The 27105-nt window shown below is 39.7% G+C and overlaps 1 protein-coding gene across 8 annotated transcripts in view; it reads left to right on the forward strand.

Moving 5' to 3' along the window:
* The window catches only part of CTNNA3 (catenin alpha 3), a 426948-nt gene that overhangs the window by 282134 nt on the left and 117709 nt on the right, over positions 1-27105 (forward strand). For 6 of the 8 annotated variants that reach the window (XR_014956237.1, XM_085583117.1, XM_085583115.1 and 3 more), the window contains 2 exons: positions 2087-2179; positions 22392-22548. Coding sequence is in view for 7 of the 8 variants with exons in the window: in XM_085583117.1 (XP_085439243.1) it covers positions 2087-2179; positions 22392-22548 (250 nt within the window). In the remaining variant the exon portion in view is untranslated. The remainder of the gene's footprint in view (positions 1-2086; positions 2180-22391; positions 22549-27105) is intronic. The other 2 variants (XM_085583119.1, XM_085583118.1) reach the window with 1 other exon arrangement.

A 27105-nucleotide genomic window follows, 5' to 3' on the forward strand; every position in this document is an offset into this window, starting at 1 on the left:
ACTAGGAAACAGGATAAAAATTTGCTGTAAATGGCTGTAATCTGCCTTGCTCATCAAGACAGGGACAAAACTGCTTAGAGCAGTTCCTCACTGATAAACAGGAGCTCCATATTGCACGTGTTTGTACTGGATTCCAAGAAATGAAAGTAAAGTTTTTCTTGAAACTGTGAAATGAATTTGAAAAACCTGAGGAATCTTATGGTAAAGAGAAAAAAAAATAAAGCTGCTGAGAGTTTTTGTTCTGGTGGAATGGCTGGCATTGCCTTTTTTATTTTACCCTTGACATGTTACTGCTTTAGATATAGAAGAGTTCTTTAAATCAGTAATATTTTGCACCGAGTCCTGTAGAGTGCTTCATTTTACAAAGGTGATGTAGGAACGAACACAGATTTAAATTAGGGATACAGAAGCACCTCAGAGACTGGGGCAAAGGAATTAAAGTACTGAAGCCAGTATGATTTAATTGTTGGGAACAGTACTGAAAAATTCTGACCTGCACTCCAAAGAAAAGCAACTAATTTTTTTTTCTTTTTTTGGAGGAGAGGGAATAGCATCTTTTAGGGTTGTATTGTGATGATATAAAGTCATCTGTGGGTAGTTTAAGCTGAAGAGTCGGAAAGGAAAGCATAGAATCAAACTAATTTTTTCATTTACTGCATTAAAAAATCAAACTATGGTAGTTTACTTTGTAAACTGTCAGTGCATTGATGAAAACTGGATTTCTTCAGTCTTAACCATTTTTTTTTTAATGTGGAAAAGATAATACATCACATGGGTAGGGAACAAGTGAATTGTATTGGAATACTGGGGAAAGTTGTACTAAGTATTTTTGTGTAGGCACAGGTGTACATGGAAGGCCCTGCATTCTAAATCTCATCCCTTTCAGAAAGCATTTCTTAATATCTTCTGCATTTTCAGTAGGAGAAGTAATTTATTTGTCTATGTACTGACTAATGCCTTGTAATTACTTCTATCAATTAAGTAAGAATAATAAAAGCCTTTGGTGTAGTAGATTATTCTTGAACTAGTAGTGGTGTCCTAAAATGTTGATAAAGGAAGATTTGCTTTATTTTGTGGCAGCTGAACTGTGGAAGTTGCTGTATGAGTTTTGGGTAACTCCAAAATAACCATGGCAGTCTGTGTTGATATTTGCAGCACTGCAGAGCTCTGGCTCTCGGGCAGTTTTTGGTCTGCACTAACATTAGAGTGGTTGTAGGCAGTGCAGCTACTTCAGGGAAGGCTGTGCTGGTGTCAAGTGTGGAGTGGTTTACAGAAGGACTCGGTATTACTACAGCAGGATGAAATGATCTGCTGGATGCCAGTGTCCCAGCCTCTCTTGTACCTTGCTCAAACCTGTCTCTTTTCAGCCTGTTGATACTCATTTGCAGTGAGATACTTTTTCCATCATCCTGTCAAACTTGTGGAGCATTGTGGAAGAGATTTTTACTTTAAAGGAAGCTGTATCTTTATGGTGTATGTTATAATAGAAGACAGATTTGTTCTTTCAAGTTTCACATTTTAAATTTCCATATACATTGTCACTGTTGGTTGCACTGTATATTCTGTCTGATATGAGCATTTCAGTTGAAAACCATATCACTCACTAAAATAATAATTTTTTGACAGCTCAGGGCAGAAATTACTTTGTGTTTAATTACAAGTCAAGATAAATTTATTGGAGCTTTAAGGTCTTAAAAGTAAGTTTAAAGGAACAGTGTAAAAGCTGGTTATGGTTTGAAGGGCTATGAAAAATTAAGGGGCAAGATCACAGGCAATCTGCTGAAACCTTAGGCTCTTACTTTGAAATTTCCTTCTATTTTCTAAACACCACTCTGCAGCTGTTACCTGCTGAGCCTAAATTGGGGTGAGGTGGTAAGATTTCTCATCACTGTCACCTCATTCCACAGCTCTTTTTCCCTCCTGCAGTGTTTCCCTGTTCAAAAACACTCTTTGACAAAATATTTCTCCCCTAAAATGAAGAAGGCTTTGTAGCAGAGATGTTTTTTGGCAGGTTTGAAGGCTGAGCAGCAATACTTGCTTACAAGGCTGAACTTTAATTTAAGTTTGTCTGTTTATTTTATTTAAGGTTGCCAATCTTGCTTGTTCGTTGTCAACAAATGAAGATGGAACGAAAATTGTCCAAATGGCAGCGAATCACATCGAGACTTTGTGCCCACAGGTGGGACTTGTTCACTTCATTCCCACTGCAGTGCCCTCACAGGCACAAGGGTGTTGTCACACAATGCAGAGCTTTCCTTGTGTTCCTTTAGTCTAACTTCACCTTCCATTTACGCAGCTCAGCGTAGCAAATGGAGACCAAATGATAAATGCAAGTACTTAGGTAATATGTTCATTTGCTCAGTGGTTAACACAGAAATTATTAATAGTCTGTATTGGTTGGGAGTTCTTAAAAACTGCAATTGCAAAAGTATGGTGCTCTGTTTCTGAAACACCTGATGAAATGAGCAATTGTAATGTGAAAAATCTGGGATAATTTAGTCTAAAATAGTACCTATTTTGACCTTTAACTTGAAACTCACCACTTGATTTGGTTTTTGTATGAATTCTTCTGATTATCACCAATTTAAAAACTTGAACTTTGATCTTAAGGAAATGAATGGAAAAAAGCACAGCTACAGACACACTTTTTCTAAGATATTAAGTACCAAAAATGTGTTCACTTTGTCAGGTTCAGAGTTACAGAGATAAACTTCAGCATAAATCTTTTAGAGCAAAGATTTTACAGATTCCTGTGAATCTGATCTGTGTTGCAGCCTTGAGGCTGCATAATTTCAAGATCATTAGTTCTTTGAAGTACACTGTAATTTACACAGTGGCATAAGTATTCTTACCCTTTTGTGGTAATGTAGTTGAAATAAAAGTTGAAGAGCAAACATTAATATGTTCAATAGCAAGCTTGAAAAGTCCATTTTATGCCTGTTGAATAAATGCAAGTCTTGGAGAAATGAAAAAATCTGTCAAGGAAGTGTGATGTTCTGAAAATGTCACAAATCAATGTTTTCTCTTGAATAATTCAGTTTCAATGTCTGTTTTTAAAACTTGAAGAGTTCTGTGTTTCAGATCACACTCTTATGTGATTTAATGTGTTCCTGGATTTGTAAAGAAGGCTTCTTGCAGCTTCTTGATTTCTCCAGGGGTCAGGTGCACTTTTATAATGGATTATTATGCATCCCAATACAGCTCTTTAATTGAAATTGAAACCTCCATATCTGATACCAGGATAAAATCTAATTTTGACTAAAATATAGATTTTTTTTTCTTTGCAGCCATTTAAATTTCTAGGCTTTTAATTTCCTATACTAAAATGAAAGTTTCTTGGGTTTATTTCTTTCCTTTTTGTTTAACCTCAAGGTAAACTGGGGTGAATTAGTTGATGACTACAGATCTAACTAAAAAGAGAATGTGGAATACACAGAAGATTACATTAGTACTAGTGTTGTGTTCATTGTGCAGGATTTGCTGCTTTCTTAGATAAGGACCATGCCCTGTGAAAGTAATTTGCATTTTACCTAAGTAAGAAATAGCAGATTATGGCTCCTGCATTTTTTTCAGTACACCAGATTATGCCACATAATTTAAAAACATTCTGTAGGGAAAATAATTATCTCTTAAGTTCCCTGTGAAGCATGCCAGAATGGGGAAATTCACATGCAGAACTCCCAAATGTTCTTAACTCTTCAGAGTGAAGAGAAAGGTATTTTATGTGCTTTACAAAATATTTCTTGAAGGAAAGCATGGTATGGATTGAAATCTGATATAGTAGAAATAAAAGTGCCTCCCCACCTTGAATGCCCCAAAAAGTACCAACCCAAAAAACCCCCACCACTTACGAAAACACGTTGGAGTTTGGCAGACTTGACAGCAAAACTTCCTATGGAGCACAGAGGGAAAGGCAGCTACAGAAGTGGCAAACACTTCAGGAAAGCCTTTCAGCTTTTGTTACATTAATCATACATCTCATCTATTGTAGATAAAATTTCGAGGGTTGATTTTGAACCTTCTTTTTTCTGTTTTGTCAAGTGAAATGAGCAAATATTTTGACTGTTCAACAAATGAAATAAGCTGACCAAGAGTTGAGGGATACTGGAGCCAATGCAAAACACATAATGATCCTAGAATGTTATGAATGTTTCATGAGAAATGAATTTAGCATTAAATCAGTAATAATAGAAAAAAATAAACAGCTGATTACATATAATTTGGTGAAGAATTGTTTCTGTTCATATGACTCGCTGTTGGTTGGGAGAATTGGGTATTGTCAGGTAAGTAAGATCTCCAGTGTCGCTTGTATTGTAACCAGGTTACTGTCCTGGTGTGCCAGCAAAATCTTGACTTCAGCTGAGTGCCTGGGAAAGAAAGGGAAGGGAAAGAACCAACAGAGGCAAACAAGCTTTTATTTTCAAAAGCAAGGCTATAAAACTGTAGAACTGTTTTGCTAATACCCATTTTGGGTTTGTTACTCTTGTGCTTCAGTTCAGTGGTGTGTTTGGGAAGACTGTGGTTGCTCTAACAGTCCTCTGGAATACCTGATAGATGGTAAACCTGTAACATAGAGAAGGAGAACTATTCTATGGGAAACCAGAGATTAGCAGATGAGAATCTGGTTTCTCTATCTAAATTCTTCATAGTTTTTTACATTTTTGTGGTCTAATCAGCTTTCAAATCCTGAGCTGCTGCTTTTGAGAAGAATTCCTTGAGCCTAAAGTTGGAACAGTTGTGTCAAAATGGACGTCAGAGGTGGGTGGTCTTAAGGAAAACAGCTTAGATGCTCTTCAGTGTGTCAGAGGGCTCACCTAGACACTTCCTATTGGCATAAAGATCCCTGGAGAATTGTAAGGAGCAGGGGGTTTGGGATATTTTAGAAGAACTGTATCTGAAACAGTGAATTTTAGGCTCACTTCCTTTGAAAGGGAGCTCTCATTGGAGCTTGCTGCTAGTTACCAGAGTGGTACAGGGTAATTACTGGAACATCATGTAAGGAAGGAAAATGCAAGAAAAGCACACCAGTGTTCATGGTTTTGCTTTATCTTCAGATGGTGATAAAAAAGAATTTTGAAAGTCATTTAATCCCATGGACAATTTTACCAGAGAGTTTAAAGAAGAGGTGTAAGCACTGATATAAGCAGAACCTTGGATCTTAGTGAGCTCTGTGGATCTTTTGGTGAGCTCTGTTTTTCTCTGAAGTATTGAGAGATGGATAGAAACCATCTGGTTATAAACTGAGGTGGGAAGCAATTCTGTGTAACTAATGAAAAGTGCATAACACTTGGCACAGTTGTGAAGGATTCAGCTGGGATTTTGAATGCCATCTTTTCTTGCTGCTTAGAACTTAATATGCTGCTAGTAGCTTTTAATACTGCCTGGTATGTGATAAACCAGTATGTAGCAGTGTGGGGTTTAGATGTTGGCTGCTGCTACCTAATCCCCAGCAAGCACCTCCTGTGGAAAAGGGGCTTGGGTGAGCACTCAGGCAAGGCAGTCAAGGCCACCCACCACACTCACCATGGCTAGCTCAGCAAAGAGAGGCAGAAGGGCCTTTGTATGGTCAGTTCCAGTGAGATTTATTTCAGCAGGCCAAAGGGAAACCGAGGTAAAAGCCAGACTGTGTGCTCTGTACAAGGTTTTGGCAGGGAAGGGCGTGGGGCAGCACAAAGGTCAGGACAGAGGGCAGTGGCTTCAAGGGAAGATGGGGCTGGCCACCAGGAATGCCACCACCAACGAGGAAACAGGGAGAGGAGAAACCACGAGAACTAGGAACCTACAGGGAGCGAGAACTGGGGTGGTGGATCAGTGTTGGGAGGCACCGTGGGGAAGGTTTCTCTTCCAGCCTGGGTGGAGACTCTCCGGTATATAGCCCTCCCTCAGGGCAAGGCCTTGGGATTTCCCTGTGGGGTTCAAAGGATTCCACACCACTCAATATAGAAGGTGATTTTTTGGCTATGGTAGTAAATAAATCACTGTGGCAGTTCAGGTAACACAGAGAGAGGTATTGGAGTAAGCAAGATCCTGAGCTGATCAGTGGGAATATATTTATACACATCATGTTTACAGACCATTGAAATACTGATCTGACAGCTGTCTTGAAAACGTTGTATTTGGCTTGTCCAGCTTAATTTGTCTGTTTCTTCAATGCCCACATGACAGTCTGGAAAGGACTGATATTATTTGGTATTATAGAGCTGTTTCTCTATTGACACACGTGTACCTGCAGTGAGGAGAAGGACAAAAACCACCAAGCCTTGCAAGAAATCAGCCCCTGCAGCCTTCCTTTCTTTGAATTTTAATAATTTCAGCACTGTTATAGTGATGCTTTCTTTCCTATCTTGCTAGCAGAGAGTATTAAGCATGTCATGTGTCTTTCAGGATCATGTGAAATGGTCTGCATTTATCAGTAAATTCAGAAATACCAAGAACCAAGAGGTGAGGGATTGAGGGTTTTTTTGGAGAGCGTGTGTGTATCTGCAGAAGAGATCCAGGCAAAACATCTCATTTCAGTCCAGCAGCCACTTGCATTCTCTGCACTCTTCCAAGTACAGCAATGACCTCCAGTTTGGTGCAAAGTGTCATGGAAGCCTTGAGCAGCCCAACATGCTCTGTGCCCCACTCGCAAAAATCCCAACTTGAGAAGCTTTACTTCCCAAGCAGGGCTTGTATGCTCTCTGCTTGCTTTCTTAGAAAATGATTGTGACTTTGTTATGCTTTATAAGTTTTGATCAAGCTTTCATGTGAATGTCCTATAATTTTTTCTCAAAATTAAACACTGTGTTTTTCTGTTACAAAAATGGATGGAGGAATTTAGCTCTTCCTTTGAGAAGAGCTAAAGAATTCTTTCCATGGATTTACACTTAAATTGTTTAACCTTTTTTTGTTGATACAGACAAATGGATATTATTTCGTTCTGTGTAATTTTCTAGGAAGTAGGTAATAGCAAACATGAAAATTCTTACTCACAAAAATGAGATTTGGTAGCTAATCAGTGGGCAGGATTTTTGATGTGTTGCATTTTTCAGGTATTGGACTTTAAGTATGTATTTTATGATGCTGTGGATTTTGGAAGCTAGGAGTTCACATTTCCTGTATGTTTACTCTTTCATGAGAGAAAAATCAATCATCCATTTTGTTATTTGCTCTGGCACATTAAATAGTGTGGAACATTCAATAAGACTTTTTTCTTAGCCTCATAAAGACTCTTCACCAACATCACTTTAATAACCACAGTTTCATCTTCTTGCTTGAACCATCTTTGTGGCATCTCCTTTTATCTGTATTAATACCACTTCCTTCAGATACAGGGCAGAAGTAATGGGGGAGGAACATGGTAAATCAGTGAGTTCTCTACCATCTGCTTTAAAAGACAACAGATGTTAGTATCCAACAGTATGGGACTTCTTAGGTATCATCTCCAGCCTTTCAGTGGAGAATTTAATTAAAAGTATGTATTGTGCCTTAGTAACACTATTTCTGAAAGGAAAGTTACTCTGGTGAGATGATGGTTTTCATGTAGGTTTTTACCATATTGCAAAGTTCACAGACAATGATGCTGAAGATGAGGATTTCATTGTGAACCTTGATATTTATGGTAGACTTCTTGAGCACTCCTTTGTTTAGTTCTTCCTCATGCATCCTGGTTCCACAACCACTTGGTGTGGTTTACAGCATCAGTGCTGCAGGAGGCTTCCCTGTCTCCCTGCTCCCGAGCCCTCATTTCTGCCCCTTCCCTCATGAGCAGCAGCAGCAGGCACAGAGCTACTCAGCAGTCTGGGTCAGGACACTGCTGGGAATCCACCAGGGCAGCAGGAGGGTTAAGTTTTCCTTCAGCTCAGCTGCCCAGTGCAGTTTGCTGTGTGGATGCCTGAACTCAAGGGAGGGGAGTGAGGGCAGTCTAGAGCAGCAGTCGCTGCTTTTGGTGCCACTACAGACTCATTGATGCCAGCTTGAGCTGGCGGTGGCACAGCTTTGGTGACAGAAGGCAATGCCCAGGATTGGTGGAGAGCTGTTGTTGCTGGTTCCCAGGAGGAAGAGGTTGGAAGAAGTTGTTAGTCTAGTCCTCAGTGGAAGCAATGCCCCTGTTTGGATGGATGGTGCTCTGTACCATCAGAGCAGTGCAGTGTTATGTGAAGGGCAGTCTGCACTAAAGGGGCGTGTAGAAAACCTGTCTGGCTATATGACAAAGACCGAAAGTGGTACAAGGAAAAGCTTTTTTTATATCCCCTAGCATAAGGTACTGCCACTAGTAGTTACAGGACATTATCTTGCTCGGTTTATGGAAATTGAGGTTTGTCATTTTCAAGACCTTGTAGCAAGCTTATTGGGATACTATGAATCCTAAAGCTGTGGAGCACCAAAATGTGTTGGAAGGCACAGTACTTTATACTTCTGTACAAATAGACTTAGATGTTTACTTTGCCTTGAACTTCTCTAATAAACAGTTCGAAGGGGGGGAACCTCCCCCCCCACTTTACTCTTAGGTTCCCCTGAAAGTCTTATGCTGGCTGTGACTGCCTGGCTCACTTATGATAGTGCTTGGAGAGAGAATAATTAGCTACAAAATGCCTTGAGGTTTTTTCAGTCTTAACTTTCATCTTCCAGCATCTGTTGTGTTAGAATAGAATCCTGAACAAATTCTCACTCTGTAACATTAAACAAAAAACACAAACCCCGAGTAGCCTCAGCTTCTGTAGCAATACAGAGGCTGCCCTGTTTTATCCTCTTCATGTCTCACCTGTAGTCAGTGTACATAACACACAAGACTGAGATTTTAAAGTTGCTGGAGGGCATTTGCTATAGATTCATATTGCACCAAAGTGTTATGAATGTTTTATAAACAATTTGTTTTTCCCTTTGCCTTTAAAACTTGAAAGTGTTTTTCTTACAAAGGTATTTTTTATCTCCTCAACTTCATCCTGTTTTTCTGGATTTTTCAGTTAGAGATGGTACATTTCATTTGGTGACAGTCCTACAGCAAAATGCCAGGAAGGGAAAGAATGGCAATAAAACATCATTATTAGAGACTTCTTGTAGTAAAAAACCTACTGAGTCTGGGGAGGAGGGTAGGAAAGTTTAGAGTAGTACAAGACAGCACTGTTAAAAGATAGTCTTATGTGGTTTTTGGAAGAGAGGGATGAGCAGCAATAAAGAGCCAAACATTTAAATGGCTCTAGCATGTAGTAATAGAGAGACGTAAATAGTACAGGCTGACAAGGGAATTCATTGTTCTTATTGAAACAAGGAGCTAAAATCACTGATCCATGAATCCATCCAACATGGCTTTTTTTCTGGGACATTTTGCATCTCTCTTACCAGCTTTATATCTAACCTGGAGATGTTTCCCAGCTGGAATACTGGCAGTGTGATGGGGATGCTCAGCACCCTGCAGTCATCTGGGGATGAAGATGAGGAACAGATGGAAGCACTTAGGGAGGTGGATGAGGTACACATGTGTGGTGTAGCTGCACTGATGACAGGATGGGCTGCATGAGCTGCGTTCTTGTGTGTATCTCTGTGTCCCAGAAGCTGCAGCTGCAGAACAAACTTTCTGGAGATTTCTACTGCCTTCTGCATGAGCTTGAAAGCCAAGGTACAGCAATTTCTTTTTATTCCCTGCACGTTATTCCCTTGCCCTTTGTGCAGGGTCAGACTTCAGTGATTGGGGGAAATTCTGGCACAGCTCTGAGGGAGGATGTTGAAGGAATCATGTGAATGTGGTCCTGCCTGGGCCAGACTGACCCCCAGCAGTCCCTTCAAGCTGCTACCATTCCATCAGTCTGTGGAGTATCTGACCTGGAGAGGGCTGAAAGTGCAAATCTTACAAATGTTGGTTGATTCATGTCTCTGAGCTTCTAGGATTTTAAAAAGAGATTTTAAGTGGTTTTATAGCAGTGTTATTAAATTCAAGGCAATGGATGACTACCCTTCTTGTGTTTTCATGATTTCTAAGTGCAAACTACAATGCTATAATGTCATTAAATGTAGCAAAAAGATCTGTAAGGGGATTTTCTGTGTTCCATTCTGCATTCATATTTGCAAAAATAATTTGCCTGCTTTATTAAATTCCTAATTAAAAGTAATTAGGAAAAATCACAGCAGCTTTGAAAGTAAAAGTAGCAAGTACAGCAGCAGTTTGTTTCTTTCCTGTATCTCTTAGATGATTGTGCATTGTTATTGACAAGGAGGCAGAGTCTCAACTTGCTATTCTGAGTTAGAAAAGCTCTGTTTTATGTCATAAAGCTTTTGCTATTATTGCAAATAGAGTAATTTCAGGTGTTGTTTATCAAGCTAATTTCCCCCCCCCCAGTATATCTTTAAGTGATGAATTGATGGGAATTAAGGTTCAGTTTTAGGTCATGCAATTATGTGTATCTTGGGATTGTAGTTCTTTCAAGGCTATTCTTGGGATTTTGTAGGCTACACAGGCAACTTGATGTGTACTTGCAGATAATTTTGGATTTGTTAAGAGCTCTATAAAAGTCTTTGGTGGTGTTGGTTTTCATGTTTTATTTCCCATGTGTGCTGGTATTGGCATCCTAGCAGGAAAAGATGTGGACAGTGTGTTTGGCTAGGATGCCATAACCTTACTCTGGATTTCAACTGTCCCTTTCTGTAACTTCCTTGAATATTGAATATTCCATGTAGCTTCTGATACCCAGAAACTGAAATGAGACCTGGCTAACAGGGTGGTGGTTGTTGTCCTGTGCAGGAGCATTTGGTCTAATTGACCTCTAACAGTAGGAGGATGTATGGTAGAGAATGTTCTGACCACATGGCGATAAGAAGAACATCAGAACAAGCACAAATGACTTTGGGTGCAAAACCAATGGTGGAGCCCTGTTTTCCTGGGGTTGGCTGAATGTGTGCCTGAAGATGGGAGTTCTTTGTTTTCCTTTTCTTGCATGAATGGCTTTCAAGTATGGTTTTAATTGCTGGCTGGGGTTAAACCACAACTACGGAATGGTCTTACTTAATGCTAGCAGGCTCTTCCTATTGCTGGTCCTGCTGTAAGTGAAGACAAACACATCACCTGAGTGTTATTCTGGTCATAACTCTGCTAGAGGAAATATCTGGTCTGCATGGGCTGATGGCTTATTTGTCTGTTCACAGTTCTGTTGTGTTGAACTTGGAGCAAGTGTAGGTGTAGAAGAAGGGATGATAAGTGACCTCACCCCTGGTAAGTCACAGTTGTACTAATTACCAAAGAAGAAGAAGCCTTGCCCTTAATGGATCACAGCTGTGACTAAAAAAAGCTAAGTGTGATAAAAGGGGTGGGTTGGCTGGTCAGAAGGATCCTAGAGGAAGAAAGCCTTGAGGAGGTTGAGGAGCCCTGAGGGAGAAGGAACATCCAGAGAGACACAAGGAAGAACAAAACAAGGAAGAGGCTTGCTGCTGCAGCAGATCTGCTGTGAGGTGAGTCTGATGGAGTTAGAGCCTGCTATTGGAGCCTGCAGTCATAGTGGAGCTAGGTATACATATATCCATAGTGGAGCTAGGTATACATATATTCATAGTGGAGCCTGTGGTTAGAGGCAGCAAGGAAATACTTGCAGTCATATGCCAGAAGCCAACAGCAGAAGTTTGCTGTAGTCAGAGTCAGGATGGTTAAGCTGTAAAGAAGAATAAACCAGGACCTTTTTCACATTGTTAAATGAGAGTCTGTGTCTTGGCTCATTTCTACCCCTAATTGAAAAGTCTGCTGCAACAGGAGAGAGGAGCAGCCCAGGAAGTTTGCAGTGTTTGTAGCCTGCAGCAAGGAAAGCCTTAGTTGTGCCATAGCTGTGGGAGTGTGATGTGTGTTGGTGGCTGAATAGCTTGTCCAGTTTGATCAGCAAACCCAGCTAGGCCCAGTGGGAAGAAGTTTTATCTCAGTGTAGCTGGTACTGCTGGTGTGCTTTCACAGAGCATTTACATAGCCTAAGAAAATGTAGAAAAAGGTTTACATCTTTAAAAAGCTTTGTTCCATGAAGAGACTTGGAACACAAAGGTAAATACGTTTATAGTGAACTGCAGGTGATCTGGATGGAGCACTGTTGAAGATAAGACTTCTACTATGTTTTGTTATTTTTATACTCAAAACCATTATAAGCAGAACTCAGATTTTTTTTTTAAATTTTTCTTCTTCTGTGTATCAGTAAGTCTTGAGGATTATTTTAACCTTCCATTTTAAGAATATGCTTATCTTGAAATCAGGATTTCGAGAATGCATTGCTCAAGTCTTGGTAAACTTGAGTGAACTGTTCTGTAGCTTTCTGAGCAGAATCTAATTGTTCTTATGTATACAATCTGTGGCTACAGGAAAGTAATTGTTTAGTTAAAACATTCCAACGGTAGCTAAAATTATTTAAAGTAATTGCCCAGTGATATGATTTGCTGGATCCTAGGTGAGATCCTGGATAATGGGTGTATAGCTAATATAAAAAATGCAGTTGGAGGAACAGAGTTTTTTTAAATTGAGTCAAAAAATTCACTTTTGGCTCTTGAAATAAACTGGGCAATTTGTGCAATCCACCCCCATACTTTGAATATCCTATCCAAAACATTCCCTCGGTCACTTACAGACACTATTCAAAAAGGTGGAAATGGAATTGTTTACTCTTCTTACTTGAGTTTCAGTACTGCAAAATAAAGTGAAATTAACTGAAATTATGGTTCCATGCAAATCAGACACCTGAAATCTGTCCTGCAAAAAAGCCCAATGTATTTGGGGATCTGCTGTCTGCTACACTTGTCAGGTCAAGTGAAGTAAGTTCTGGAAGGAAAGTGCTGTTGGATGCACTTCAGAATCAGTCTGTAAGTGTTCAGCCTATTCTGATGTCTGTCTCCAAAAAATAGTGACTGTTCACCCATATGTAAATAGTGAATATTTAACTGCGTTGTCAGTTCTTTTGTGCTTTTGTAACACTTAAATAATGGAAATGTTTGTTTTGTTACAGGTGACTTTGTGTGCCTTTTTGGTAGAAGGGTTTCAAATTCAGTCAGAAATGTGCATGTAGTCCCTAAGTAAAGCCAAAACACAAATGTGTACAGGGGTAGGAAGAACTTTAGAGGACTGCTTGGTGTGTGTGGGTTTGGTTTGGTTTTGTTCCTGAGGAGTGCATCATGCCTCTCACCAGGGTTAGACTATGCTGGAAGGTTTGCTTTTGAGTGAAATTACCCAATTTGTTTCAATAAAATACAAAAAATCTTATCCCAGTGTAGCAACAACGTATTTCTGTGTATCACTGGCTGCCACTGCCCAGACACCAGGAGACAAAACCATGCAGAATTTTATCTTAATTTCTTGCCTGGTGTATCAGATCAGTAATGTTTGTAGAATTGCTGTGTTACCCCTTGCCCACAGTTCTGTTTGTTCTTGAGGGATTGCTTTATCTGTGTGCTCTTAATTTATTCACAACTTCCTTGGCCAGTAGCTTCTAATAACCATGTAGAAGTTTAATCTTCCTTTAGTTGTTGGTATCAAGAAGGCTTTTGCTAGATTTTAAGGTGAGGTACTATAACTATTTGTTCATTGATGTTTTTTGCAGAACTTCAAGTTGCCTCGTATTCTGAGAACAAGTAAACTCATATACAGAGTTATATATAACTCTTTATAACTTACCAAACTTACTACCATATATATAACTTATATGTGTATAACTTATCAAATTTATCACCAGACATAGTCAAGTATGTTCAGTGTTAAACCACGTGCCTTGAGTAAGATCCCTCCTTCCTGATTTTAAACTGTGAGAAAGGAGAAAGAATCTTAGTAAGTTCTTTAAATACTAGCTATCCTAAAGTAGAGATTGCAAATAGGACTTTGAAATTTTATCTTGGATCATAATTTGTCTTGTTTTCACCACAGCATTTATTATTTTAGGGATTGCTAAGTTCTTATTGCATCATTGATGCAATTGATTTATTTTGGACTTTTGAGTCTCTCTGAAGTAGCTGTCTTAATCTTGAACATAATGTGAAACTTCATGGTCATGTACCACCTGTACATTTACCTCCTCTTACCTCCTCATAACTATCAGGACTAGATAATGCTGCTGAGGTCGCATTTTCCAGGATGTTGTGAGGAGAGGAGTGGGCTGTGGATGGGAATTCTCCTATGTTCAGAAATGTGTGAAAGGTTTTTGTGGAAGTACAATCTTGCTTTGTCTTCATATGTCACTTTCAATATAATGATTAAATAATCTCCCTTTACTCTGCATGTACTTTCAGCTGTTTCCAGTGGGGTTTTTGAATTTGAAAAACAATTCAAGTAAGTTTTATTAACAAATATAGCCAGTAATTTATTTATTCTTGGAATGCACTTAGTGTTTGGGTAGAATCTGTCTGCATTGGCTAGAGCTTTAAATTGTTATGGGTTTTTCATATCTCTGTTACTGCAATTGCTTTATAGGCCAGATGCCAAAGCAACAGTGTCACGTATCCTTGCACCTTTTTACCATTATAGTGGGGTTTTTTGCTTCCAAGTTTGTTTTTTGACTTAGTAGTAAATAGATACTCTTTTTTGCAGAGCTTGGTTATATCTGGATATTTAAACTCCCCCACTATGTTAAGAGAAGTACAAGGCACAGCTTGGCAGAAGTTCCCCACAATTTGGTATTAAAAGAACAAAAATAGCAGAGTGCCAGCATGTTTTTGTGGTTTCTTTAGTAGAACCATTGTGTCCTAGTAGTGACCTAGGAAATCCTGTAATGGTGTTTGCTGTATTGTTTACATTTCTATTACCTTTTCCTCAATTACCCTGGGGAAGTGTGTCACTCTTGCCCCAGAAGGAATTGATGTCAGTATTTATCGTAGAATTACTCTGTAACTGCATTTCAAAATAACAGTAGATCAGGTTGGAAGGGACTTTAGGATGTCTACAGCCTTTTGCTCATAGCTGTTTGTTTCAGTGCTCGGTTTCAATCTGAACTCTGACCTTTCTCTAAACTTAGACTGGTAAAGTGTTGGAAGTCCAAGGGTAGAGACTGCACAAACTGTTTGGGCAACTTGTTCCACAGCTTGACTGAACTTGGTGTGAAGTTGCTGCTGTGTGCGTCAGTGCTGTCTCTCATCAGCTCCTCCCTCTGGCTGATTGCTGTCAGAATACCCTTCCAGCATGCATGGCTGTGAAGAGCCTGCCTGTGCTGTTTTTGTCATCTCCTGTGTGTTGAAGGGTTACTCTTGGGGTCCTCTGAAGCCACCTTTTCCCCAGGCTGCAAAAGCTCACTTCTCTCTCTCTTCTTGCAGGGTAAGAGCTCCAGCCCATAACCTTAGGTGGCCTTCTCTTTGTCTTACTTGTTGCTGTCTCTGTTGTATCAGAGAGCCCCAAACTGGGCACAGTTTTCTAGGTGTGATCCAGCAAGTGTCACCTCTTCCTCTGCACCATGCCCTTTGAGCTCACTGTGCTGTCAGCTTTCACTGGGGAATGCTGCTGACAGGAGCAGGGTGTCAGCTCCTCTTCCAGCAGAGCTGCCCCCCAGCCAGCTGCTTCCCAGACTATGTCATGATGAGTATGTTACTCCACCTCAGCTGCAAGACTGGATTTTAGATGTTCAGGTGATCATTTTTGAAAGAAGGAAGGAAAACCTCAGGTTTTCTTCCATCAAAACCAGCTGGGCATGAGTTTTCTGCCTTATAGTCCCAGGCAGTGCAATTTCTTCTGTGATGTAGCATGAGGTACTTATTTACTAACAGCTTGGAAAAAAAAAAAAATCTACCTCTAAAAGCTCAAAAACCAGTTTTCTGTGGTTTTTTGTGTTATCCATGTACATACTTCAATTAATGTTGTTCAGGGATGCTTAGAAATTGGTCACATTGCATAAATTAATTGGGGTCAGTGTAAGATGCACAGAATAGCTTTGATTTTTAAACAAAGGCATGAATTCTGATCTCTAGAAATGACAGACTCAAATGACACATTGAGGTACTGTTCACATTGAATATAACCATCCTGTTATACTTCCTTTAGCAATAAAATATGGAGTTACAAAGTTTCACCTTACTATAGCAAAACTCTGAAGTTCTAAAAGGAGTTGGTCCTCGGGTGAGCTCTTACAGCATTGCTGTAGTAGCTTACACTAGGGCAGAACTGACCCTTCTGTTCTTAGAGGTAAATTTCTCAAGCATATTTGAGAAATATTTGACTGAACTTGGCTCTGCTGTTACTATGTCAAGTTGATGTCTTTGCCCTCCTAATTTTGTTGGTAGTCTGCTGGATGTGCAAGTGAATATAAATAATGCTGGGTGGCCAGCTCCTGTTCATCTGAAAAGAAAGATAATCACCAAACAAAATCCAAGCTATTAATTAAGGTATTTTTCTTATTTTGGTTAGAGGGGCTAACAATTTTTGGTATTCAGAATATCCCTATATTTAATTTCTAAGAAATTTCTAGTTTTATTCTGCTGTAGTCACTGCTGTAGCAGACATTTGCCATTGCTTCTTTCCTTTTTTTTTTTTTTTTTAATTGAAAAACTGTAAAAGTATTATCTTGTAATGTTGATCCAACCCTTCATATGTACTTTTTACTTTTGGGTTGTCTCCTTTTGCCTGACCTTGCTTGGGCTGGAGGATTCATCCTTCCCTCAGGGCACCATCTCACTGAACACTGCTTCCCTGCCTCCTGTGGCAGGATGGATGTCTGTTGTCCCCACATTGTTACTTCTGCAATAAAGGAGTAGCTGTGCTAGTCTTGAGCTGACTGTGTGAATAGTGTCCAGGTGTGGCTTGGTGGGCCTGTCATGGTCTTGGTGTTTTGTTTTTCCACCCCCACCCCACCATGCACCCTGTTTTGGCCCATTGTGCACAGGAGTATGTCCCTGAAAGCTTCATGTTCCGTGCATGCCTCAGATTCCATTCTAATTTATCTGTATTTTGATGTAACAACTGGCTGTTCAGAAGTTAGTAGAAGGTAGGATCTTATTACTGTCATAATTTTGCTGTGTCCTCAAGCTTCTCTCAACTTGTGTAATCACTGTGATATTAAACTTCAGACTGGTTTTCATTTGATGGAACATATAGAGAATGATGTATCCTGTACTTGATGAGGACATGTGGCTATTACTGCTGTGAAACTAATAATAGCACATGCTGTCCTCACCTAGGTTCTGCTCACAAGTCCAAGGATTTATTTGAAAACTGATGATTTAGCTCCTAGTGAAATGCCCCAGCAGTGAGTAGGAGTAGTAGCAGCTTTTTGGTAACCTGAACTGTGATATTTCTGTGCAGGAATACAAATGGGGAAAAAGTAATAATGGAATTTGAACTGCCTAATATTCTGTAATAAGGTAGAATAAGGCTGTATTTAATTAGCCAGTGACAAATGTTAACCTTATTTTAGATCAGGAAGCAGTGGTGAAACAGACTTCTGATGAGCTTTGCTCTCACTGTGTCTTGAGGCCAATTCAGATAAATCTATACCATGAATGATAGTTGGAGTGAAGTAGGAAAGCTGATAAACCTCATGAAGGCTAAGAAGTGACATTTTCAACTTGTTTTCTTGTTGGTGAGTCTGAGTATGTCCCAGTGTGAAATTTTGTTTTATTTTCTTGATGTTTTTTTCTTATTTTTACGGAAGAAGAGGGTTTAAAGTTTTCCTTTTACTTGTGTGATAATGTATGTCTTCAAGTTTGTTGGGGTAGATTGAGAGGGCACAGTCTGATCCATTCATGTGGATCATGGCTTTGGGACAGTTCCAGATAGAACAGAGCTCACATTAGATCTGTGTTTAGCCATAAGTCTCATACCTTGATGTGGTTTCCTGGCAGGACAAAGGCATACAGGGTCTAGAGTGTGCTCTGCAACTTAGATGTGACAGGATTTGGTTTTAATTGCTATCAGTCTGAATTGTCCTATGGTAGGTTTTCCTGAGTTGTTTCCACACTTCTGGAAGCCACGTTTATCCAAAGTGAAATTAAGTCTTTTCTTAATAGGGCATTAAGGGTCAGAGCAATTTACCAGGGGAACAATAAGGAAGAGTGTCACCTTTAATGCTTAATTCAGGATTAGCTGCCTTTGTGTGGGATGGACCTGATTTCATTTGTAGCTGTAAATTTCCTGAATTCCTAAATTAGGTAAATGCTCTGGTTGGTGTTGTTGAGGTGGTTAGAGGTGATAGTTTGCAGCCCTTGTGCAGCCTCAGCCCATAAGATGTGCTGTTAGAGGAGAGTGCCCACCTATCTGGACTGTAGTTACTGCAGGCTTCAGGACTTTTTTCCCCAGAGCTATCTGGAGTCATAAGGATTTCTAAATGCATCCATCTGATAAAGTTTGCTACATTCTTTAACAGTTGTGATGATCTTCCCAAGCAGTTCACCTCTTTATTGCATGTGTCATGACAAAAGTTGGTGAGCTAAAAGATGCTGGCTCTGATACTGGAACAGCTTTTTGCACCATCTCATTGTTATTTTTGGCAAAGCCAACCTGGTAAATCTGTCAGAACAAAGAAGAAAATGCAGTGAAAAAAGGACTATTGTATTCAAGCAGAAATAGAGTTTGACTTTCACTTAATATCTAATGAGGGGCTTAAACAGAAAAGTTAGAAATTACCTGTTCAGTATTTCAGTCTTAATGGACACATTTTAAAACCTATATTAGTTAGTGTGGTAAGTCATAACAGAACCAATGTGACCTAAGAATTATAGAGGGGAAATTTTGAGCCTCTGGCTTAGAAAATTGATCTTGTGAAAATGGATCAAGCATGATAGGAATGAAAACAGTTAAAGCCTCAAATCCTACAAATTTCTTAATTTTAGAAGTGTTGGGGAGGCTGCTGTAGAGCCAAAGTGGTCTTTTATATATTGCAATGTCTGTGGAAAGTTATGTATCTTGGGTATTGTTTTCGAAATAGAGAAAACTGGAGGCGATACCTTGTATGCAACTGTACAGCACTGAATTCAGTTTTTGTGTGTGCTATGCATCCTAACAAAATGTATAATTTGGACAAAAATACATGTGCTGACTGCTTGAAACCTGCTTTCCAACATTTTCAAATGTTTAGAGTTAGAACTGAAAAAATTAGTGTAGTGGTTTTGGTTTGCCAGTTTGAGATTTGCCGGCCAATGCAACAAATAATGTGGTGGGCTGAGTGCTGGCTAAATGCCAGTGCACTCACTAGATTGTGCTTACTCATTTCCTGCTGTGAGATAGGATTGGGAGGAAGGCAAAGCAGGCTCAAAACTTTAAAAGGGTACAAAGAAAACAGTATTACTAGTTTTTAACGGTTAAACTAACTTTTAACAGTATTATTTAGTTATTAATAGTAACTAAAATAAAGAATAATAAGAATCAAAACTTCTAGAACATTTTTCCTTTGCCCTACAACCTTTTCTTTCCTACTAAAAATGTACAGAAACAATTCAGTCAACTTATCACCTCTAGAATAATCTTCATTCACTTAGGGAAATGAGTGTCCCTTGCCATGTCATGGAGACTTCTCCACAAGGAACAGTTCCTTCATGGCTTTTAATTTTCACAAATAGCAGCTGCCTGGGACTCTGCAGTCGTGAAGACCCTCCCATCTTTTTGCAGCCTTCTCACAGCTGTGTTTATGGGACATGTCAACTTTAAGTTCTCTTTATCTATCTTTGAAATCATCTTCATCTCTGGGAACAGAGGTCTTCTTCTCTCCTTGGGGGCACAGGGTCTTCATCACTCTTCTCTCTCTCTCTCTCTCTCCAAACTTCTGATGGGATCACAGCTACTTCAGCATCTGCTTACTTTAGTATAGATACCTTTGCTCGTATTTTCAATTTGAATGCTTCATCCCACATACTTTTCAATGAGTTACAGGGAAAGAGAGCCTGATGTGTCAATTATATTCTTCTCCATAGATTTACAAGAGGATTTCAGCTTAAACTTAAGGCATCTCCCCATTCTCCTGCCATATGGGACTTGATTCTTTCTTTGCTGACCTTGATGTCTTCCTGTTGTTTCTCTATGTGTCTTCACTCTGTCCTTTTCTCTCACTGAGGGAGGATTGTAGCTCTACCAGCCTTATTTGGGCACTGAAAGAGTTAAGATCTCACCTGGGACTTGCAGAGGGTGATCCCTGCAGGGATGTGGCCAGATCACTCGTGGTGATGGATCTTCAGGTGGTCTGGGGCTGTGTCAGAATCTCAGGGGCCCGGGCTAGGAGAGCAGCAGCCACTCTGGCCACATGGCTGTCTCCAGCCCCCGCTGCGTTCAGCTCCAGCCGCGGGGCTGCTCTCTGCGGGCTGCAGAGCCACCGTGGGTTTTTGGGTGGCCACGCTGTGGGAGGGCTGGGATCTCACGGGCCAGGCTGAGGCTCAGTGGCGATGGAGCCCCTGCAGCTCTGGAGCCCACCTGGCCCTTCCTGGGCCAGCCCGGGCCGGGGAAGTGAAGGTCGCACCTCGGTGAGTCCCTTTGCGTGACCTGCGCTTTTGGGCCCAGAGCACTCTGGCTAAAAAGGAGCTAACAAGTAAAGCGAGGGCAGGTCTTCGTTTGGAAATCCAAAGGTTGTTTGTTCTAAGAGGGTCCAGGGACAAAGACAAAAACAGGGTGGGAGGCACAGGATTAAATAAGGGGAAGAAGGGGTGGATGTGAGGGACAAGGGCCAATGGAAACAGGGAAATGTGGTGCAGGGGAGCAGCAGTAAAGCAGGGGAACCAATAAGGCACCAAACGTGAGCCACTGGGGATGGGAAAAGGAGAGAACATTCTAGAGGGAGTGCTAATATGGAAAAGGGGGCTGAACACGGGTGACATCAACTGGAGGAGCCAATAAAACTTTAAAAATTAACGTGTGCTTGCAAAAGCTTATTGGGGGGAGGCTTTTCTCGCCCTAACCCAGGGGTGTTTCTCCCAGCCTGTTTCTGCCCGGCCAAGGCTGAAGTGCTGTAGTCTCTGTGGCAGGGCTCCCAGCCTCCACAGGGAAGAACTTCTCTCTCCAGATGCCAGAAGAGAGCTTTTCCTGGTATTTTTTCTTTTTTAACGTGTGTTCACAGGGGCATGTTCAGCTTCCTAGTGGTTTAACAATGTGTCAGCCTTCAAAACTAGTCTGTTTGGTGTTTTAGACATGGAGGAAGCTCTCAGCAGCTCCTCTCAGGAAAATAATTTCCATAGGTGGCTTCTTCCTGCCTCACCAAATGCCACCTAATGGAAAACCAGCACGATTATTAATTACAACTTGCATCCCCAGTTTTATAAGCATGTCCTCCAGCACACAGGTGCTTCTTGTTTGATTCCAGCCTTGATGCCTTTTGCTCTTGGCAGTATCAGAGCTTCTGCTCTTTTCCTGTACCACAAATGTTTGTTACCAAGTCAGGAGCCCAGCTGACCCAAATGGGGAAGGCAGAATTCTGATTGTTACTGCACCAGCATATTCTGGCCTATATTGCAAAATCTTTTTATGATAGTTTCCAGGGCCACTGTACAACTTGAACAGTTTCTTCCTTTTTCAGAAAGCGAAAGATAGCTTGTAATAGATCTAATTTGGGATGTTGTTTTTTTTTCTTTTTTTTCCCTGCTGCTCTTCCTGTGCTTTTTAATTCTCTGCCATGCTCAGCAACAAGGGTGTGTTGTTTTTATTCTCCCCATATTTTGTGTGGTGTTTGGTTGTCTTAAAATCATTCCCCCCTTGATAAATAAGCAGCATTCAGAAGGAAAGGCAAGTTGAAAAGTTAATGTTCAGCTTCAACCTGGCATATGTGTTAGTTTATTTTAAAAATGTTTATGTATATAATAACAATAAACTTCCTTATTAGGAAAAAGCCTCTCTAGATAATTGACTGAATATGTATCTATAGAAATAATCACTTTGGGATCCAGTGTTTGCACCTTCAAACACTAGTCTTTTCTGAAAGAGGTGAAATCTACCCTCTTCATGTGGATATAATTTCTAGTTTTAGTTTGAACTGATTGAACACAACCAGACTACTGCTGATATCTAGTTGTAGTATGTGTTGTGTCCCATGCCTCTAATCCTAAAAGACACACCTGTTGTTATGGGAAAAACCTCCCACTTTTACGTGGCAGAGGCTGATTTTCTGTCTCTCAGCAGAGATACTCCATAGCAAGCTCTTGATGTTAAACTCAGAACTGAAATGATGGTTGCTGTTCTCATAAGTGTGTGCTTGAAGTGTGTGTGAGTGAAAACCTCCTTGTATTCGATATCCTGCAAGCTGGAAGAGTGTGATTTTCCAACTAAAACCAAAATGCTGGGATTTTGCTGTCCTCTTCCATCAGCTTCTTAATTTATGAAGCTGAAATGGAAGTTGGCCTAAGCAACATCTGACTGGCACTTGTGCTTGAGAACAGAACCAAAAGCTGAGCAAACTTTTGTTTGGATGATACTTTGCTATGATAAGTAAAACATAAGTGTTGTATTGCACTATATTTGATTTCTGAAGAAATAATTATTTAGTTGGTTTTGTCTGTTTTTGGTACAGGTTATTAATGCTGCTTTAGCTCTTGCTGCCAGACCAAAAAGTCAAGTTGTGAAAAACAACATGGAGATGTATAGGAGTACGTGGGAAAATCACATCCGTGTTCTTACTGAAGCTGTGGATGATATAACAAGTATTGATGATTTCCTTGCTGTATCAGGTATGATAATTTTCAGAATCCAATTGTTCTTTTATATACTTAGAAAAATTTTCAGCACTTTCCACTAGGAAACCAGTGAATGATGAGATTGTTTAGTGATTTGTGAGCCTATTGCTGTTATTTCAAATGTCCCCACCCAGTGGATATTCCTGCTGGACAGAAGTCCCTGGGGCTGACCAGGTGGGTGTGACAGGGGTACATTTATCCATCCCCAGAGCTTCATTTACCTCTGTAGTTTCAAATCCTCTCTGCAGCTGTGAGAAGTCTCTGAGGAAAGGAAGTGCATATCCCTGTGCATATAGCTTGAACAAGGGGGTTGTTGTGATACCCTGTGTTCCAGTTACTGTGGCATGCACAGTAGAATTTCTGGAATTTTCCGTGTCACGGATATTTGTCACACAAAATATACTTTCACAGATCTCTTCACTGAAGAGGCCTTGAGTAGTAAACTGTATTTACTGAAGCAGTGAGTGTCTTCAGCATTTAAAAAGAAGAGAGAAAACAGTTGTTTCACTTTTTGCAGTTTAAAGATCCCTCACTGACTCACTTTCCTTAGTGAGGAAGACAAAAGCATTTCAGTTGCACAGTGCCTTTTTTTCTGTTGCTTCTGCAAAAATATACCTTTGTATGCATAGTTTAGAAATCCTTATATTGTGAAGCACATGTAAATTTGTATAATTCTACTTTACTGATTTCTCTTAAAGTAGCATAACAGGGAAAGGAAGGAAAAGTTTGTCTCATCTGCCTTAAATGTGGTCTAATTCCTGTGTGTCTTTATGGTCAGTGGGTTTTGTGCTTGCCCATTTCTCTTTGGGCATGTCCTTTGGGCTTAGCTCCATTAGTTAGAACTACTTGGTTTATGCAGCAGTAGGAAACATGAGTAGTTCTGCAGGTGTCAGTAGTTTAAAACCCGTGTAAGTGAACTCACAGCTAAGTTCATGCTTTGCTCATTAAACCTGAGAGTAGACTCTTGCCTGGAAGGGGCAGAATTTGGGCAGTCACTGCTCTAAAGCTTACTTGGTATTGTCACTGTGGGGACTGGAAGCTGCTGGAACAGAGCCCCAGTGAATGGTGTTATTTGTACCATCAAGGTGTGGATATTCCAGTGCAACCAGAATGAGCAGAGGTGGCTGTTCAGCCCCTTTGTGGGTCTGCTGATGTGGGATACAGACTTTTCTAAGGGTAGGAAAATCATCCTTGCTTTACAAGGTCAGCTGGTGTACCTGGCAAGTGACTTAGGTCTGAGTGTAGAAGAATTTACTGCAAATAGTGTGGCTTAGTTATTCATAGTTACTCTCCTGTGGGTATCTCAGCATTTTCATACAGAGTGGCACAACCTGAGAATTATTTTCTCCCTCTGTAAGTTAGCCTTTGATGGAAGTGCTTTATGAACCTGCCTCTTGTTTATAGTGCAAATCTTCCCTGTTCCTGAGATTTCCTGAAATTTATGCAGATATTGCTAAAGCTGTTAATAAAGAGATGAAACAAGTCAATTGCTAATGAATAAAATACACGAATCTCTTTAAAACTCAGGAGATTTCTTAGTAGGTTAAAAATCTTCTGTCAGATATATTGGGCTCAAGTGATTATTTTTATCTATACAGCTATGATTCATTGAAATGGCACGTTTCAGTTGGGTTTTTTTTTCAAAATTTCTTGGACTTGAAGAATAAAATTAAGCATTCCAATAATAACTGTGTAGAAGAAAAATCTGTCATTAGGCAGCTGCTCATTTCAGAGAAGACTCCAGGCTTTTAAGTGTATTTACATTCTTTGGTTGAACACATTTAAATGATTGACTATTTCACAGTAAGTAAAAGCAGAAACAAATTCAGGTAGCACTGATGTGTGCCATGAGGTCCAAGAAAGGTAAACATTGCTGTATTTCCTTTAAACTGTGTGTAGAACAGCTTCTGCAAGCTTTGGTAGAACCCTTTGGCACATGTTAATTTAATTTGTTTAAACTTGAAGTGTCATGCTTATTCTTAAGGGCTCTGTTGAGAAGATATTTTCTGTGGCAATGTCACCTTTTTGCTTTGGGAAGCTTTTTTTTACTAGTTCACGTACAAAGAAGTAATTATTAGCACTACTTGTAAGGAGCAGTGCAAACCACTCTTGGTTTACTCCACAGGGTATTAGCACCATTGCTTTACTCTGAGGGATTAAAACATTCACATACTGCTCTATCTAAATAGAAGGGTTAGAAGTGCAATAGAAGATGCCCTTTTTGGAAATTACTCGGTAATTAGGAAAGGTAACGTGTATTGAGGATTTTGCATCGTGTTTGAGAGGAAGGGAATTCCAGGACCAGTGTTTAACAGCTCTGGTTTTTTCTACAGAAATTAGTATTGTACATCTCATGCCAACATGGGCATTCTGGGCAAGAAATACTTTTTTAAATAGCAGATTTCTTTCAAAACGGGTTCTGCGCTGTGTCAGCTCCTCACTCAAATGACTTAGAGTTGCTGACTTTGCAGGTGATGGGGGAAATGATGACTCCTGGAGTATCAGAATTCCATTCAGAGTTACAGAACACTTTTTAGGAAATACAGTAAACACACCTTCCCTAGTGGTTCTGGTGATTCAGAACTCTGCATTGTACAAGAGAATTGCCTACTTTAAAGTTCATTTAAAATTTCTTCTTGGACCAATTGAGAGGTCAATTATTTCTGACAATCCTGCTTGTCCCACTAGCACTCGGGGAATGAGAATTTGTGAGCATTTGGAAGGTTGGTTGTTTTTTCCTTGTGGCTTATTTTTTGGTTTTTTTTTTTTTTAATACTCTTATAAATGACATCTAATAATAAACAAAATGCTGCTCTTCTTTTTCTGACTGTATTGGTCTTTGCTTCAGATTAATGCATCTTCTTGAAATTGGATTTTTTTTTTAAGTTGTGTTTTGTTCTAGCCAAGTATATGGTATTATAATAAAGCAAAACAGCACTACAGAACAAAAAAAAAAGATTAAATCAGGTTTATTACAAGTGAATAAGAGGTCTGATTGCAAATAGTTGAAGTGGAGGCCTGTTCCTTATAAAGTAAAGCAAGAGTTAATGACTTGTGTTAAAAAAAAGTTATTGTAATTATGAAACATTATGAATTATGATACTGTTGTTCATAGATTTGTTACACCTTGTAGGAACAGAGAATCAGTCTCAGCCTATCAGTTTTGGATAGTTAATTTATGCAAGGAAGAATATGGGTGTTAATCTTTACAACCCACTGACATTAAGTTAAAAAATTACTGTCATCCATTTATCATGATGATGTGAAGTCTGCAGATTCATAAATTAAAACGTGCTGTTGCATTTGATGAATGCATTTCCAGGAAACTGGTTTTGTTCTGCTTGTAATTGCATTCATGTTGGTAAATCTGAAGTTTTATCCTCAACCCTCTGCTCTTGTAAACTGGCTCGTAGTGTTTTCTGCCTCATACAATTAGCCTGAAACAGAGTTTAAGGCTCATTTCCTGATGTTGATTCTTCTGTGTAATTTTAATACTCTTTTATTCAAAACTGCCTTAGTAAACCTAGTGAGTGTAGGCAGAAAATCTGAAATGTCAGTATTTCCTTCTTTCGTGTGTATGTTTTCTGCTACTGAAGATGGTGTGTAATTGCAATGACAGGCTAATTGCAATTATTAAGTATTTAGATTTCGTCATGTGTTAGAAAAACAGTAAGAAAAGATTTGGATCTTTTAGTCCCAGAATTAACTTTTTCAAGGACCATATAGCTGATCCAAAGTGTGTTTATATATACAAAATTCTCAGGACCTGTGGTTTCTGTTTTTTCCTTTCTGCTGTCTTCTTGAAGAGCTTCCATGACAGACCCCTATACTGCTTCTGTGTCCATTCTGTTAAAGTCCTTGCCCAAACTAAGATTTCATCAGCTGGGCCTTCTCTTCAGCCTTCCTAAAGCTGTCTTGAATTTTGCTCATTGTGATATTTATAATATCACAATGCTTAAATTCCTTTAATAGTAGTTCCTCTTTTACCAAAATGGAAGTGCCATGTTTCGATAAAATTGTTTCCTTGTTCATCTCTTTTCTCATTCCTCCACATGTGTGAGTAAATCTTTCTTCTTCAAGTACAGTCCACAAATGACCCAGAGCCTTTCCTCTTGTGCAAAATGAAGTCTGTGCTCTCTGCCCTTTTATATAACTTCTTAAAATAAAATTTGTCTAAAGTGCATTTTGTCCCTTCTAATTGCATCAGCACTTCTAATTGAATTAATCTTCTTAAGGTAAATCCATTCCAAATAATGGGTAATAAGTCATTAGACACTGAGAGGGTTTTGTCTGATGTCCAGTTTATTTCCCTGCCAGAAGTTCCGTTTGCTGCTCTTTACCTGATGAAGTCATAGGGAATGATGTCACTTACATGTCTGCCTCAGGTGAGGATTTGTGCAATTGCCCCCAGCAGTTTGCACTGGTATATTGATACTGGCAAATGTGGACAAGGCAAATCAATCTGCAGTGGAATCTGGAGAGGCTGCCACTGTTAGTCCTGTGAACAGGAGGGTATTTCACAGTGTATCCACAGGTGCCCCACAAATTCAG

Source organism: Lonchura striata, chromosome 6, assembly GCF_050655825.1.
Source record: "Lonchura striata isolate lonStrDom1 chromosome 6, ASM5065582v1, whole genome shotgun sequence".
NCBI lineage: Eukaryota > Metazoa > Chordata > Aves > Passeriformes > Estrildidae > Lonchura > Lonchura striata.